Source organism: Theobroma cacao, chromosome 5, assembly GCF_000208745.1.
Source record: "Theobroma cacao cultivar B97-61/B2 chromosome 5, Criollo_cocoa_genome_V2, whole genome shotgun sequence".
Classification (NCBI taxonomy): domain Eukaryota; kingdom Viridiplantae; phylum Streptophyta; class Magnoliopsida; order Malvales; family Malvaceae; genus Theobroma; species Theobroma cacao.
The window spans coordinates 5,504,325-5,517,794 of NC_030854.1; the positions used below are offsets into that span (position 1 = coordinate 5,504,325).

General features: G+C 33.0%; 1 protein-coding gene across 2 annotated transcripts; it reads right to left on the bottom strand.

The window, feature by feature from the left end:
* Positions 3,879 to 9,732, bottom strand: LOC18598205 (solute carrier family 35 member F1). Of its 2 annotated transcripts, XR_001928284.1 has the most exons (12): positions 9,402 to 9,732; positions 9,158 to 9,252; positions 8,736 to 8,793; positions 7,924 to 8,115; positions 7,628 to 7,704; positions 7,330 to 7,412; positions 7,135 to 7,186; positions 5,172 to 5,240; positions 4,768 to 4,854; positions 4,558 to 4,622; positions 4,308 to 4,481; positions 3,879 to 4,131 (listed from the first exon to the last, which is right to left on the bottom strand). XR_001928284.1 is itself a non-coding variant. In XM_018122477.1 (11 exons), the coding sequence occupies exons 1-11, from the start codon at positions 9,535 to 9,537 to the stop codon at positions 4,379 to 4,381; spliced, it is 1,017 nt and encodes a 338-aa protein (XP_017977966.1). In that variant the 5' UTR covers positions 9,538 to 9,732; the 3' UTR covers positions 3,879 to 4,378. The 2 variants fall into 2 exon arrangements, 1 of the variants encoding a protein (XP_017977966.1); XM_018122477.1 differs by having other exon boundaries at positions 3,879 to 4,481.

Consider the following 13,470-nt stretch of genomic DNA (forward strand, 5'->3'; position numbering starts at 1 on the left):
TAGGGTTCATAGTGTGTGAATTGACCTATTGCTTATGCTAATGTGATCCTAGGTTCTAATGAAGTCCCATCCTTCCAATTGGATCATTAGGGGAATTAGAGTCAGCTAAAGACTCAACAATAAATAGGTGAGTGGACTGCCTATCAAAACTATTTTGGGAATGTAATTGTTTTATACAAAGTGTTTGAATGATTTTATACAACTTTTCTTAAAAATGAGTGCTTTGGGAACAAGCTCTTGAGAAATGGTTTATGTTGTGACATGTGACTATTATTGATTCATGCACTACCACATTGTGTTGATATATATGTATGAATATATTGTTGTGTAATGACACTGACTTGACTATGTGTGAGTAGGGAGTGCGCATAAGCCGAGGATGACCCGGTTATGTGCGAGTAGAGAGTGCGCATAACCCAGTGATGACCCAGCCATGTGCGAGTAGGGAGTGCGCATGAGCTGGTGATGATGATGATAGGATGGTGTGCATGATGATGATGGGTATATGTATACATATATACATATGTAAATATGCGTGTTATAGGAAATTAATGAGTAATGGTATATGGTTGTAATGCATGTGAAACTTGACATGTTAAACGGTGAAAGATTGTTATGCGTTTCATGTTGGTTTGGACATTTCAATAGGGTGGGTTTTCTTTGGGAGAAAGGGAAACTTTTCATTGGTGTCCTGTATCTCGCTGCAGTGAGAATCATTCTCGCTGCAGCGAGAAACTCTCGGGTTTAAGAACCTTCACCAAAACTGGTTCTCGTTGCAACGAGAATGAATTTCGCTGCAGCACGATAGTCACTGTAGCTTCTCGCTGCAGCGAAAAGGAATCTCGCTGCAACGAGAAACTTTCTATTTCATCAGCTGAATTTCGTTGCAGCGAGAAAGAATCTCGCTACAATACGAAACCTTCTGTTTCTGGGTTACAATTTCGCTGCAGTGGGATTGAATCTCACTGCAGCAAAAAACTCTCTATTTTGTCCTTTATCTTGTCTAATTGCTGCCCTATTTTTAACTTCTTTGCTATCATATCTGAGCATGAACTTCCAACATTAAGGACTAAATGGGTTAAGTTTAAAATAAGGAGATTTAGTGAGAAACCCTCGACCAGTTGAGAAACCCTCATTCGGCTAATAACTAAATTCCAACGTCGCTGCAACGAAAATTTATTCTCTCTGCAGCTACGCTACAGCGAAGATTCATTGTCGTATTTGACTTGCTTACATATCATTGAAGCTTTCATTCTTCAAATGGTTCGTTATGTATGGGTTCATGATTTTCAAATGATCAATCATTTAAGGGCTTGATGAAGGGTTTTTAATATGAATGAAACTAAATTGTATTGTTTTGAAACAAGTGCATCATGATTTTAAATTCTCCCTTGTTGTTGCTTGTTCCCTTCTTTGTTCACTCACTGGGTTTATACTCACCGTTTTCAACTTCATGTTTTCAGATCACGAGACAGCCGGTAATTAGGACGAGGTGTCCTTGTAGACTTGTATCCATCTTTTGGTAGGTGTCTCAGCATTCAATAGCTGTACAGTCGTCCGAGTCCCTCCGCTGGAAGTCGAGTATTATTTTGTTTTGTATAGACGAATCTAATGTAAATTGTTAAGATACATGTTGTAGACAAATGTATATACACTTGTTTAGTATGCTAGTACAAGATGGCAATGTGTAGTATTATTTTGATTCTAAGTTATGAAATGTGACTTAGCAGTTTATGATGGAATGATAAATATATCAGACTAATAGGCTTGCTTGGGCTTAGTGGATTACGTCCATTGGGCCTATGCGCCGGTCATGACTCGGAATTTGGGTCGTGATAATATTAGTTTGGTTTTCGGTTTGGAATTTTTCCAACCAAAGTAATCAAACTAACCGAAACTCATATAACTTATATATTGAGGGATACTTTGTATTTCTTTAAATGTTGAAATTTTGAGACTATTGTTGTTGGTTGTTGTATAAAATGTTGTTAAATATTGTGGAATGTTGTTAAATTTGTTTGAGTATGTTCAAATTCATATTTAAATGTGTTCATTAAATTTTAAGAAAATGACCTTAAAGTGTTCAAGTTCGGTTTTCGACAACCGAATCTAATTAACCTAGATAGTTCAATGTTTGGTTTTTCGATTACTAAAGGTACTTCAATTCAGTTTCAATTTTTTCATAAGATGAATTTGATTTTTCAATTTTGAGATTTTCAATACCTATTGCACAACCCTATATATTTTGTAAGAAATAAAAACCTATCCAATAGATCTTACAATTTTGATGTATCAAAATGAAACCAAGTATATTGTCAACCAAGTAAACCAATCTAATTTACATATTGTATATTGTCAACCATTTATAATGATAATAAACTCTGTGTCTTGAGAAACAGAAACTAATTTTGCTTCAAAATCTTTTTCATATTATATAAAATCTTTTAAATTTTTATAAAATTTTTTAATAACCCTCTAAAATAATTTTTTATTTAATAATTAATACAAATAAAGAATAATAAAATAATTTTATATGCTTGACTCAATTTTAAAGTTTTTTTAAATTTTTTCTTTCAATTTATATTATTATTATTTATTTTTATTTTATTTACTTCTAAATCTCTATGGATTTTCTTTCAAAAATTTCTATGAACCATTAATCATGTTCTTTTTCTTTTTTTTTATTATATCATATGTAAATTCTATTTTTTACTTGTCATGTTTTTTTTTCTGCTATGTGGATTATATTTTCTATTATTTTTATTTTTAAAAATAAATAAATTATTATGTAATTCTCAAATATAAATTGTAGTGTTACACTATTGTTTAGAATTTCATCAATATATAATTTTATATTCAGAATAATCAATTCATTCTAGCATGCATGTTGCAAACTTTAAGTAACAAGGACATACATATAAATTAATAGAATGAAATAATTATATTTCTTTCAATACAAATTTATTTATTGTATATATTTTTTAAAGCTTTCAAAATAGTATTTTATTTAATAATTAGTTTCAATGCAATTTTATTTATTATTTATATTTTTAATGGCTTTCAAAATATTTTTTATTTAATAATTAGTTTTATTTTTCAAAGTGTTTGATAACATTAGAGTCATTATGGTTAGCATATTACTAGTTAAGCCCAACAAATAAATTATAAATTAATATATTAAGCCTATCAAATTTTAAAAACAAATGAGTATACTAATCCAAACTTATTAAGTTTTAATATAAATCTAAATCTATCATAACATATTATATCTTAACAGTCTAACCTAATAACCTATCATAATATATTATATCTCAATAATTCAATCTAATAACCCAATATATTAACTAACAATTTAAGAGGTAAATAGAAAATAAGAGGATAGTTAGAACATATAAAGTAAGGAGGCAATTTATTTAAATTTGAAAAATTGTTTTCTTTTCCCCTCTTGCACGCAAAGAGTGAGAGAGACTCATTTTATAGTTTCATACAGTCATATATATAAATGATACCATCATTACTATTAATGTACATTTTTTGTGTGTCAAATATTTTTTGAATTTTATTTAATTTTTTAAATAAGTATAATTGAATTATATATAAAGTTCTCTTTAACTGTTTAAAATCACTTTCTATTTGGCCCTCCCTCATAAATACTCTAGTTCCGCCCTGCTCATCGTATGACATCCTTCTCCCCATCAGTCTAATCCTGGTAGCCAAATTGTAGATAGGAAATGTGTTAGTTTTAGCTTTAAACCATCCGTCATGGTTCAATGGCATTTACAAAGGAGATTACATATTTCTGTTTGTCACCAATAGAAAATGGGGGAACCTATTAGAAATTCTCCAATCAATTGAAGAAAAAATATGAACAAAGGAGATTGACTGAAATAAAATAATTAAAATAAACCTTTATCCATGGAAATACAGTGAATATGTCAAATTGTATATATGGGTTTGATTTACCAAGTTCATTACATCAAGGGACAACATATTTTGCAGGTAGCTAGAAATAAAGTTTGGTCTTGTCACTGAAGGAAATCATCCACCACCATGAGCCTTGCGGACGAGGATTATAGATACTTCTCTTTATCTTTCCAAACTGAAGCTCCTCTTGCGGTTGATAGAGAGATTCTAAGGGAAAAAAAACGATAGGAAGAATAAAAGATGGAAAATCAAACTTCAAACAGCCACACAAGTAGACTGCAGGCGAAAAAGCAAAAAGAAGGGAGGCATGGGAGTTGCATGAGGCATAACTATGGGGCAATAAGATTTTGATTGGTTTTGACTTTCCAAGGTTCAAAGTTTACCATGGCAGTCTTGGGACATAGAGCTCCCAACACTGCCACAAGCAGCTCCTTTTCCTCGATCCCTCATGACGCTAAGACTCGTCCCTAGATGGCATATTTTCATCGTTAAGCACTTGGTATTGTACACTGTGGTTCGCATCCTCGAGAAGTGGTGCAGGGACAGGATCCTTCTCACTATCAGAAAAAACAATGACAAGGGTTATTTTGCATATGATGAAACAAGTTAATGTTTTACAAGGATTAAACTTACGTCGTTGAATAGATGACGAGTCCAACGACTACAAGTGCAAAAGCAAGAAAATATAGCCAATCAACCTGCAATGTGAATCATGAAATTTCTTCAGGTGACACTACTTTCAGAGAAACCAAAGGCATTATGCTTACACGATAGTTATAGAAGTGCATTAATTCCAATAATTCATAATCCAGAATCAGCGGGGAATCAATTTGAAAACAATACCTGCTGCTGATAGAAAAGGATGCGAACGACAACTGCCCACATATCAGACGTGAGCAGAGAGAGATTAAACATTGTGGCCCCACTCAACTGCAAGTAAAATACCTCCCATTAGTGACTGTAACCATGGATGTTTCTTATAGAAGGTCATCTCTAAATGTAGAGGCAGCTTCATTATTTATTTGTAGTTGCATTATTAGATCAGCTGTCGTCTTTTCCCTTCATATAGCCATGAGAATGGGATGATGAAAAAGATGATGATTACAGTGGAAAGAAATACACATTCCTAAATAAACTTCACATGATGTCAAGTATTATCCACTGAACCATTACATTCACGTTGTTTAGAATTCATTGGAAAGGACATGGCTGCAAAGCTAATCAGTTTAAATAAGAAAGAAATTCACCTTGAGAACGAAGGGCGTGATTGTGTAGAACATGAAACCTGACAAGGTGTATCCGATTCCGGCTAGCATCTGAAAATAAAAAATAACATAAAATGACATTTTGGCAGAATAAAAGAGCATGTATTTGGAAATGAAATAATGGGAACAATCATCTAGGACACCTACAATGCAATGGCTAAATCACAATGCCTTTCCTTTTCAATCCCATTTGAAGCTTGAGTGCCAAATGCAACATTATATACAGTTAATTATTGCACTAGATCAAGCATTTTTCTTTTTCCTCATTAATATTTGTCATCCCCTCAACTCTGTATTATTTTCTGATGGAAAAAAAGAAAAATAGGAACGAGAAAAAGAATGAAAAGTGAAAAAGAAAGAAAGAAGGAGAAAAATGAAAAGAAAAAAAAAAGAATAATGATAAATTCCTCTTCCCTTTTGGATGTTTGTTTTTTGATTGCTGTTTTTTTGGGACTTTGGGAACTTTGCTTGCGTTTCTCTTCCTGTGTCAAGGTTGTTTTTTTTTTCTTTTTTGCTACCTTGTGGGTCTTGTCTAGTATGCGGATTTTGGCCTCGATGGTTATGTTTTGATATTCCTCTCTTTTCGCTATTTTTGATCGTCCTCGTTTTCTCCTTCAGTTTGGTTCAATTTCCTTCTTGTGTTTGATTTGGTTGAATATTGTCTGTCTGCGTCTGCCTCGGGGGTTTTCTAATGCTTCTTTCTCCTTGTTATCGCCTTTTTTTTTTCCTTTGTTTTTTCTATTTTGTTTACTTTAATTTTCCACGGTTTGTTTTGTTTTGTCTCATGAAATCCCCGAGCCAGTTTGAATCCGGAGGAGTTTTGCTTTCGTCTCATTTTTCCAGTTTGAGTCATTTGTCCTATCCTTTCCTGTGCTTTGGAGGCTTTTCCTTTCCTCTTGTCTTGGGTTTCACTGTTTGTCTTTCCCAATTTCCTGAGTTGATGATGCTTTTCATTTTGACGATCTTCCTCGCCATCGACGTTGGAGAAAACCTGGTCAGAAACTGGATTTCGGTGGGCCTCGCTTTTGCTTTTGCTGATCTAGTCCTTCTTAATGGTTGCTCGGATCTATCTCATCTTTGACCAAAAGGGATGAATCCAGTCTGTTTGATGAGAATGCAAGGGCAGGAGGGGTTTTTCCTCCTGTACGAGAGCTTCATGAAAATGTGGAGGGTCATCTGATAAAGCAGGCCGAAGCACGTGTCTCTTCTAAGTTTTTTGGGTTCGTTCTGTGTGCCAACTGCTGAGGATGACAGGGATTTTCTGGGATCCTGATTTGGATATGGATGTTCTTCTTTCTTTCGGTTTTTACTGGTCTTTTGGGTAGGTTGGTTCAATGTTTCCTTGGGTGCAGCTTAACTCTTTTTGGTTAGGGGCTGCTTCTTTTTGTTCTGAGGATGATTGCATCTGGAGTTGAGTCGTTTTGATTGGGTTGTAGTCACAGTTCCAAGTTCTGTATTTAGCTTCCATGCCAAAAGCAGTCTTTTACCAGATAAAGCTCAAGACTCAATGTGGCATTTTAGCTCTTCTATCAATAAAACACCAACTTTCAAAAAAAAAATATTTGTCATCCCCTAAAGTCAATGTAGTTCACTACTCCAAGTAGTTGTTGCTGGCTTAAGTCTTTTAGCAAGAATAGAGGGTAATATCATAACATCAAACATTATGAAGCAAACTGATTGCTCTTTCAAGTGGCTGCATGATTGGATTTGGATTTAACTGTAAATCATGTGATTCTTTATACATTTAAGTTTTATATCCTTCATTTTCAGGAATCTCCACTAGCACTCATCAAGAAAAGAAAGAATCAATTGTTTGTATGTTAACTTCTTAAATTTGTCCTAACAGAAGGAACTGATACGTGGAAAAAGCTACGGCTAAAGACATGATTTTGTGAAAGCATTGAAAACAAGAAAACGGATTACCCTACAAGAATAGATTACTTACAATATCTGTAGACCACGTTACTGATTCCAGGCTCCTTAGCTCAAATATGGATCTAAGAGAAGGTTATGGAATTAAACAAATATTATATTTAATGTATATAGAACGATAGCATGTAAGATAGTTGAGAGGAATGCAGAGTTTCAGATGCATTGAAAATTCATATATGTATCTTATACCGCCTAGAAGAAAGGATACAACTCCACACCACTCACTAGCATGCCAAAAAGACCAAGCATGGAAATCACTTCAACACGGTCTTTTTTCTTAACACAAAATTCCTGCAATTTAGAAATGAAAAAGAAGTGAAGTCAAATGATCAAAGAACGTAACTTTTGAAGGATCAAATCAAATCTGGCACCAGTGGTCTTGCATAAGAAAAATAGAAAGCAGATCACTAAGATGAAAAATCTTAGCTCCCCTGGTTTATCCCACTGACATAGAACTGCCCTTTGGAGAATTAACTGATAGAGTAAGAGTTCATAGATTAACCAACCTCCCCAACATTGCTCATGGCAAAGAAGAGTGTGCCAGAAATGACAAGTGCATCTCCCAAAAGAGGTTTTGAACCATCTGAAAAATGGGAATATGACTGAGAATGAGATATCATATTATTACTAAAGTTATTGGTGCAAAGAAACAAGTACCTAAGTGCAGAAAAATAGAACTGCTTCCATTAATGTGCCAATTACGGATCAAAGCATCCATAAAGAAACACCAATCGAAACTAATACTTTAGAACATTACCCAGAAAATGGACAGAGACCAGACTGAGAGTAGAAAGAATTTTACCTCCACCACCCACCCCAGCATCAGAGAGGAGCACTAGACCAAGACCAAGCACACAGAGAGCTGCACCAAATAACTGCCATAGACAATATCTGGTGCCTATGAAGATATATGTAAGAATAATTGCCCATACTACGGTCCAGCAGTCCAACAGTGTCACACTAGTGATTGAGGAGAACTGGAATGCTTTATTAACTGCATAAAAGCAAAAGGAAGGCTCTTCATTACGGTGATTGACAATTCAGTATAATTCAGGTAATATCTATCCAAATCAAACCCCACTCTACCATTATTTTTCTATTCAGAACATGCGCTACGACAAAATCAGCTGAACTTCTGAATTATTGATGAACTTTGTGAATTACTTTTAAGTAAAAATAATTTGCTTAAAAGTTCATACACTGATACATATATGTGATGGAAGATGCAATGTGTGAATCAAAAGTTTCCCAATCCAATTATCCTACAGATATCTCACTTACAACTGAGACTGTGAGTCATACCATGCCATTCCTTATATGCAGCTTCCTCTCCATGGCATGACTCAACTCAGTACTTATAATTCGAATATTATTATCTACCACATTAATTTCTAATTTCTAACCAGTTATGAGCCATCTATCCCCATCACCTCGACCTTCATATAGTTTACAATTCCCAGCTTACACATTTTATATGCAGACTGCAGACACATATTTACCTGATTTTTTTCGCCTCTTAAATTAATCCCTCATGCACTACTAAGGCCATAGGCCATAGCATGTATGTATTTTGAGAGAATATGAGATGTGAACAACTAGTAGTCTAGTACTCACCGAGGTAATTTCCTTGGACATCAACAAAGCCGAGGGCGAGATACCAATACCAAGGAATCTGCAAACAGAACAGGATTCAAGTTTCTTCATCAATTCTCAGCTTGATTACTATTTAAAGGTTTAAACTAAGAACAACAGAATTTTAAAAATAAATAAAAAAGCAGGTTGCTGTATGTAATATATTAATGCATATTACCAGTACCTTTATCGTTTGCACAATGAAATGTCAAACAAGCCAAAAAAAAGAGAGAAATCAGTTGGGATGGTTTTCTGTTTCTTTCTTCCCCAAATAAATAAATAAACAATTAAAATTACTCTAGTCTATTTTGTCATACAATGACAATATTCAGTAACCAGAGAAATGAATATGTAATAGCATCCATTTGATTAGTGGAGTTGATAAGTGATTAATAGATGATTACCCTCAGCTTTTGACCCCTGTACAGCAAGATGCTACCATAAACCACAGCCAAAGTGAGGTAAGTGAAGGAAGACTGAGTGATAGGCGCATCAACACCTAAACAAATACCACAATAAACATTAGCATACAAGAATGTAAATGCCAAATTTATGTGAACCTCCCAAAACCAAAAATGGAATCTAAAAGTTAACAAAAGCAGAACAAAGACCATGGAATCTAAAGTACTGGGGTTTAGTTGACTTTACCGAGACTGGCTATTAAGGACGAAGTAAAGCTCATAAGTGCAAGAACAAAGGAAACAACTTGACCCAGAAAAAGTCTGTACAAATTGTGCAATGTTACATGGCTTTTGAACCAGCTGCCTGCAGCACTCCAGCTCATTTTCTCAAAATTTGTTTGAGCCAAGTTCTCTAAAAAGCTTGAAGCTCAAAAGGAAAGAAATAGTCAAAGTAGGTTAGTTGGGTTACTGTCCTGGCCGTGAAAGCATAAGAAAAATGATGTTACATCAACGGATTTAAAAGCTGATTTTTTTCAGTTCCACATGCAGAGATCTGCATCTTAGCTACCATTCTTGGGTTCCTTGGAGTTTGGGAGCCTGAGAGCACGTTCTTAATAGGTTCGAGAGAGAGCTGCCTCACCCAACTGTTACCGTTGTTAGTTGAAAGTTACCGTGTTTGCACCACGTGACACTGTCACTGACAAGAATTTGGATTTCTGAGCAGGAAGCAAGATCTTTTCAGATTATATTTGCACGTTCAATTGATACGAAGTTATCAATAGTGATGTATACTAAATGATACAATGCTAACATAACAGTAATATTTTCACAAAAATAAAAGTTTGTTATCATACATATCATCGCTAATATGATTAATATATAATTTGGAGAGTTGTGATTAATTTTTAATATTAGATATGCAACAATTCGTAACAATCATTTTTTTCATTATTGTTTAATATTATTATATTGATACCAAATATTGAGATATGTTTGATGCGCCAAAGGACATAGGGAAGAAATAAAATAATTATTTCTAAAAATAAAAAAAAACTATTATGTAATTTGATTTATAACATTAGAATCAAATAAGAGTTATTATTATTTTTAAAGATTAGGAATTATTATTATTATAACTTATTATAATATTTTGTTGGCAAAAATAGTTTAAAAATAACTAAAGAATAAGTAAATGACCAAAATACCCTTCAAATATTTAAATAATATAAAATAAAACAATTAAAAAATCCTACTTTAAATAACTAAAACAATACCAATTTCCATTTCTATTATCATCAAAACAATAATAAAACAAATCTATATCTTTAATCAGGGAGCAAAGCATAATATTCTGGATGTATTACCCTTTTTCCAAATTCCTCATTTTATAATATGTCGACTAACTTCATTATATCAACCTTTTCTTTCCTGTCCTTTGGCAAATGGAAAGTTGGATTTCTTGTCATGGCTTTTCTAGGTTGAATATATGTGATGGCAATCAATTTTTTTTTGTCTATATTTTATCTCATTGTCTTTCTAGGTTCAAACATTCAATATGAAATTCTATTAAAAACAATTCATATAATCTCATATGGGCTGTTAACAGAACCTGAATCTGGTTTTAACCAAATTTGACATTAATATTTCATGATTCATGCAATCTTCCATTTGCAAGTCATTTTCAATTTTTTCTTGAATGTACATAATAAATCATTGACTCAATTCCATGTTTTCTTTCTTTACTTCACCAAATCCAAAAAAACTGAAATACATAATGGGGCTCTTTTAAAGAGAAAAGGTGTGAGGAAGAGAGAGAAAATAGAGCCATAAATGGGGTTGCTTAGCTGCTTTAAAGAGAAAGAATGAAGAAGAGAAGGAAAACAAAAAATATGGTTGTTGTAAAGAGGAGTGACGAAGAGAGAAAAAAGAATAGGTTTGAACTTATATAAGAAGGTAATTTTTTACATTGTAAGGAGGTAATTTCGTCAAATTTTTTTTCTTATTCCCACTGGCTTGGCATAGACATTATTGAGGGGGTCTTAGTAATGCCTATTCTGGTCCCTTAAAAAATGGCCATTTTCATGAACCAAATGACTGATTTGATCGATAATATAGCCATTCCCCTCAACCAAATATGTTGTTGGACTGTAAAAAAGGGTAATTGACCGAAATGCAGAGTTCCTCAAATTTAATGGAAAGCTTTACTTTAAGAAGCATGGGGGAAACAAGGCTTCCACAATGCATGTATTTTTAGTCATTATTATTTCGTCGGGGATTATTCTTTTTGGCAATAACAGTCATCAAAATTTAGTGCACATTTGTCATTCATGGTAGTTAGCTATGATGAGTAAATCCATAATTTGATGGTATAAAACTTGGTACATATTCAATGTATTTATGTAAAAATATTTTATATAATTGTTAAAATTATTAGCATTTGGATCCTTAGCATCTTGATAGACTTCAGGACTTTTGGATGAAGAGTCCGATGCTTATTCTTTTTAGTCTTGTGTACATATATCGTACCATGACTTTATTGGTTTTTTAGTGGGAGTATCCTCCTTTTTTGCTTTTTCTCTATCTCTCAATTTTGAGGGCATTTTGAAGAAACTCTCTGGTGAGAAAATCAGGTAAAGAGTTAGAATCTCTTTTTATGTATTTAATATCAAAATCATATATGCTTAAAATTGCTTGCCATCTAGCAAAAATTTGTTTTGATGTAATGTTTTGAACATGTTTTTGTAAAACTTCTTTTGTTGATTTATAATCAATGAGTAAGAGAAATTTTTGGTTACGCAAATCACTTCAAAATTTCGTACTACATAAAACAATTAATAAATTTCTTTTTTGATAGTACTATAGTTTTGTTGAGTAAGCGTCCAATGCCTAGAGGTGAATTGAACTACTTGTTCCATATTGTTTTAACTTGTTTGAGGATCTCACCATAACCTATCTTTAAGGCATCAATTTCTACTATCTTTGGAGAACTGAGGTTTGCTAAATGTAGGCAGGGTAACACTTTTATTTGAGTTTTAATCTATCAGATGACATTGGTATGAATTTGGTTCCAAAGATTTGGATTTTTCTCGAGCCTATCATTTAGGGGCTTGCATATTTTGCTAAGACCTAGATAGAAATCCATGATATAATTGAGGCTTCTAGAAACCTTTAAAATTGGGTTTTATTTATGATTTCATCAGATAATTTTTTTGAAAAAAATATTGACCTTTCATAAGGGTAATGGTTCCTTAGGTCACATAATTCCCTAGAAATCTGACTTTGGTTTGAAATAAGCTTATTTTTTATTTGGACACTACAAGGCCATTTTGATTAATGATTTTGATAGAAATATTGAGATGTTTGAAAAGCTTTTCTAAATTTTCTAAAAATGCTAGAACATCATTTATATAAACTATCGTAAATTGGGAATAAAGATTGAAGATGTCGTTCATTATTCTTTGAAATTCTAATGGTGCATTTGAATAATATTTAGCCGAAATTATTGCTTCCTTGATACAATTTTTGTCTACACCTGTATCAAAAAGTGCTATTGCTTTTAACTAAAATTCATTATTTATTAAAAGGTGTAATCCAATGAAGTATCTTTGAATTGATACTTCTGTGAGAATCATTGTCAAGCCCGACCTTATAAAATACTTTTCATGTCATTCATATGATTGACAATATGCTTGCATACTTGGAAAGCCCTGAAAGAAAAATCGTTAAAAGACGACAATGTACCAAATGGTACAATTAAGTTAATTTAAGCCTCGAACTAGATCAAATAGAGAATTTAAAATGAAATTAAGAATATTAAAGTCCCAGAATAGTTTAATATGGTGATTTGGAGTTCGAGGATCAATTTGGAGTCAAACCGGAATTTTTACTGTCCAAGGGCAAAATGGTCATTTGTCACCTAGGGACACAATGGAAATTTTTGGAAAGGAAATTTTTTTTGGCCCCATTTGACTTATTGGAGTATAATTTGAGGGTTTGGAAGTGAAAAAGTTTAATTCTAGTGATTTCTAGAGTGTAGGGGTAAAATCGTAATTTTACCACCCGCGGACAAAATTTGAGATTTTGAGAGAATTTAGATCAAATTTGACAAATTGGAGAATGGTATGAGTATAAGGGATGAAAAATATGTCTATGGGCAATTTTTCAGTTTTTGAGGCAAAAATATAATTTTTGACTTTTACGGGGGTAAAAGTGTAAATTTCAAAAATTACTCCACCAAGACTTTGGATAAGTCTGAGAATTTTTATCTAAGCTATGGACATGTGGGAAAAGTGTATGGTGAAAATTTAGAAACAAAT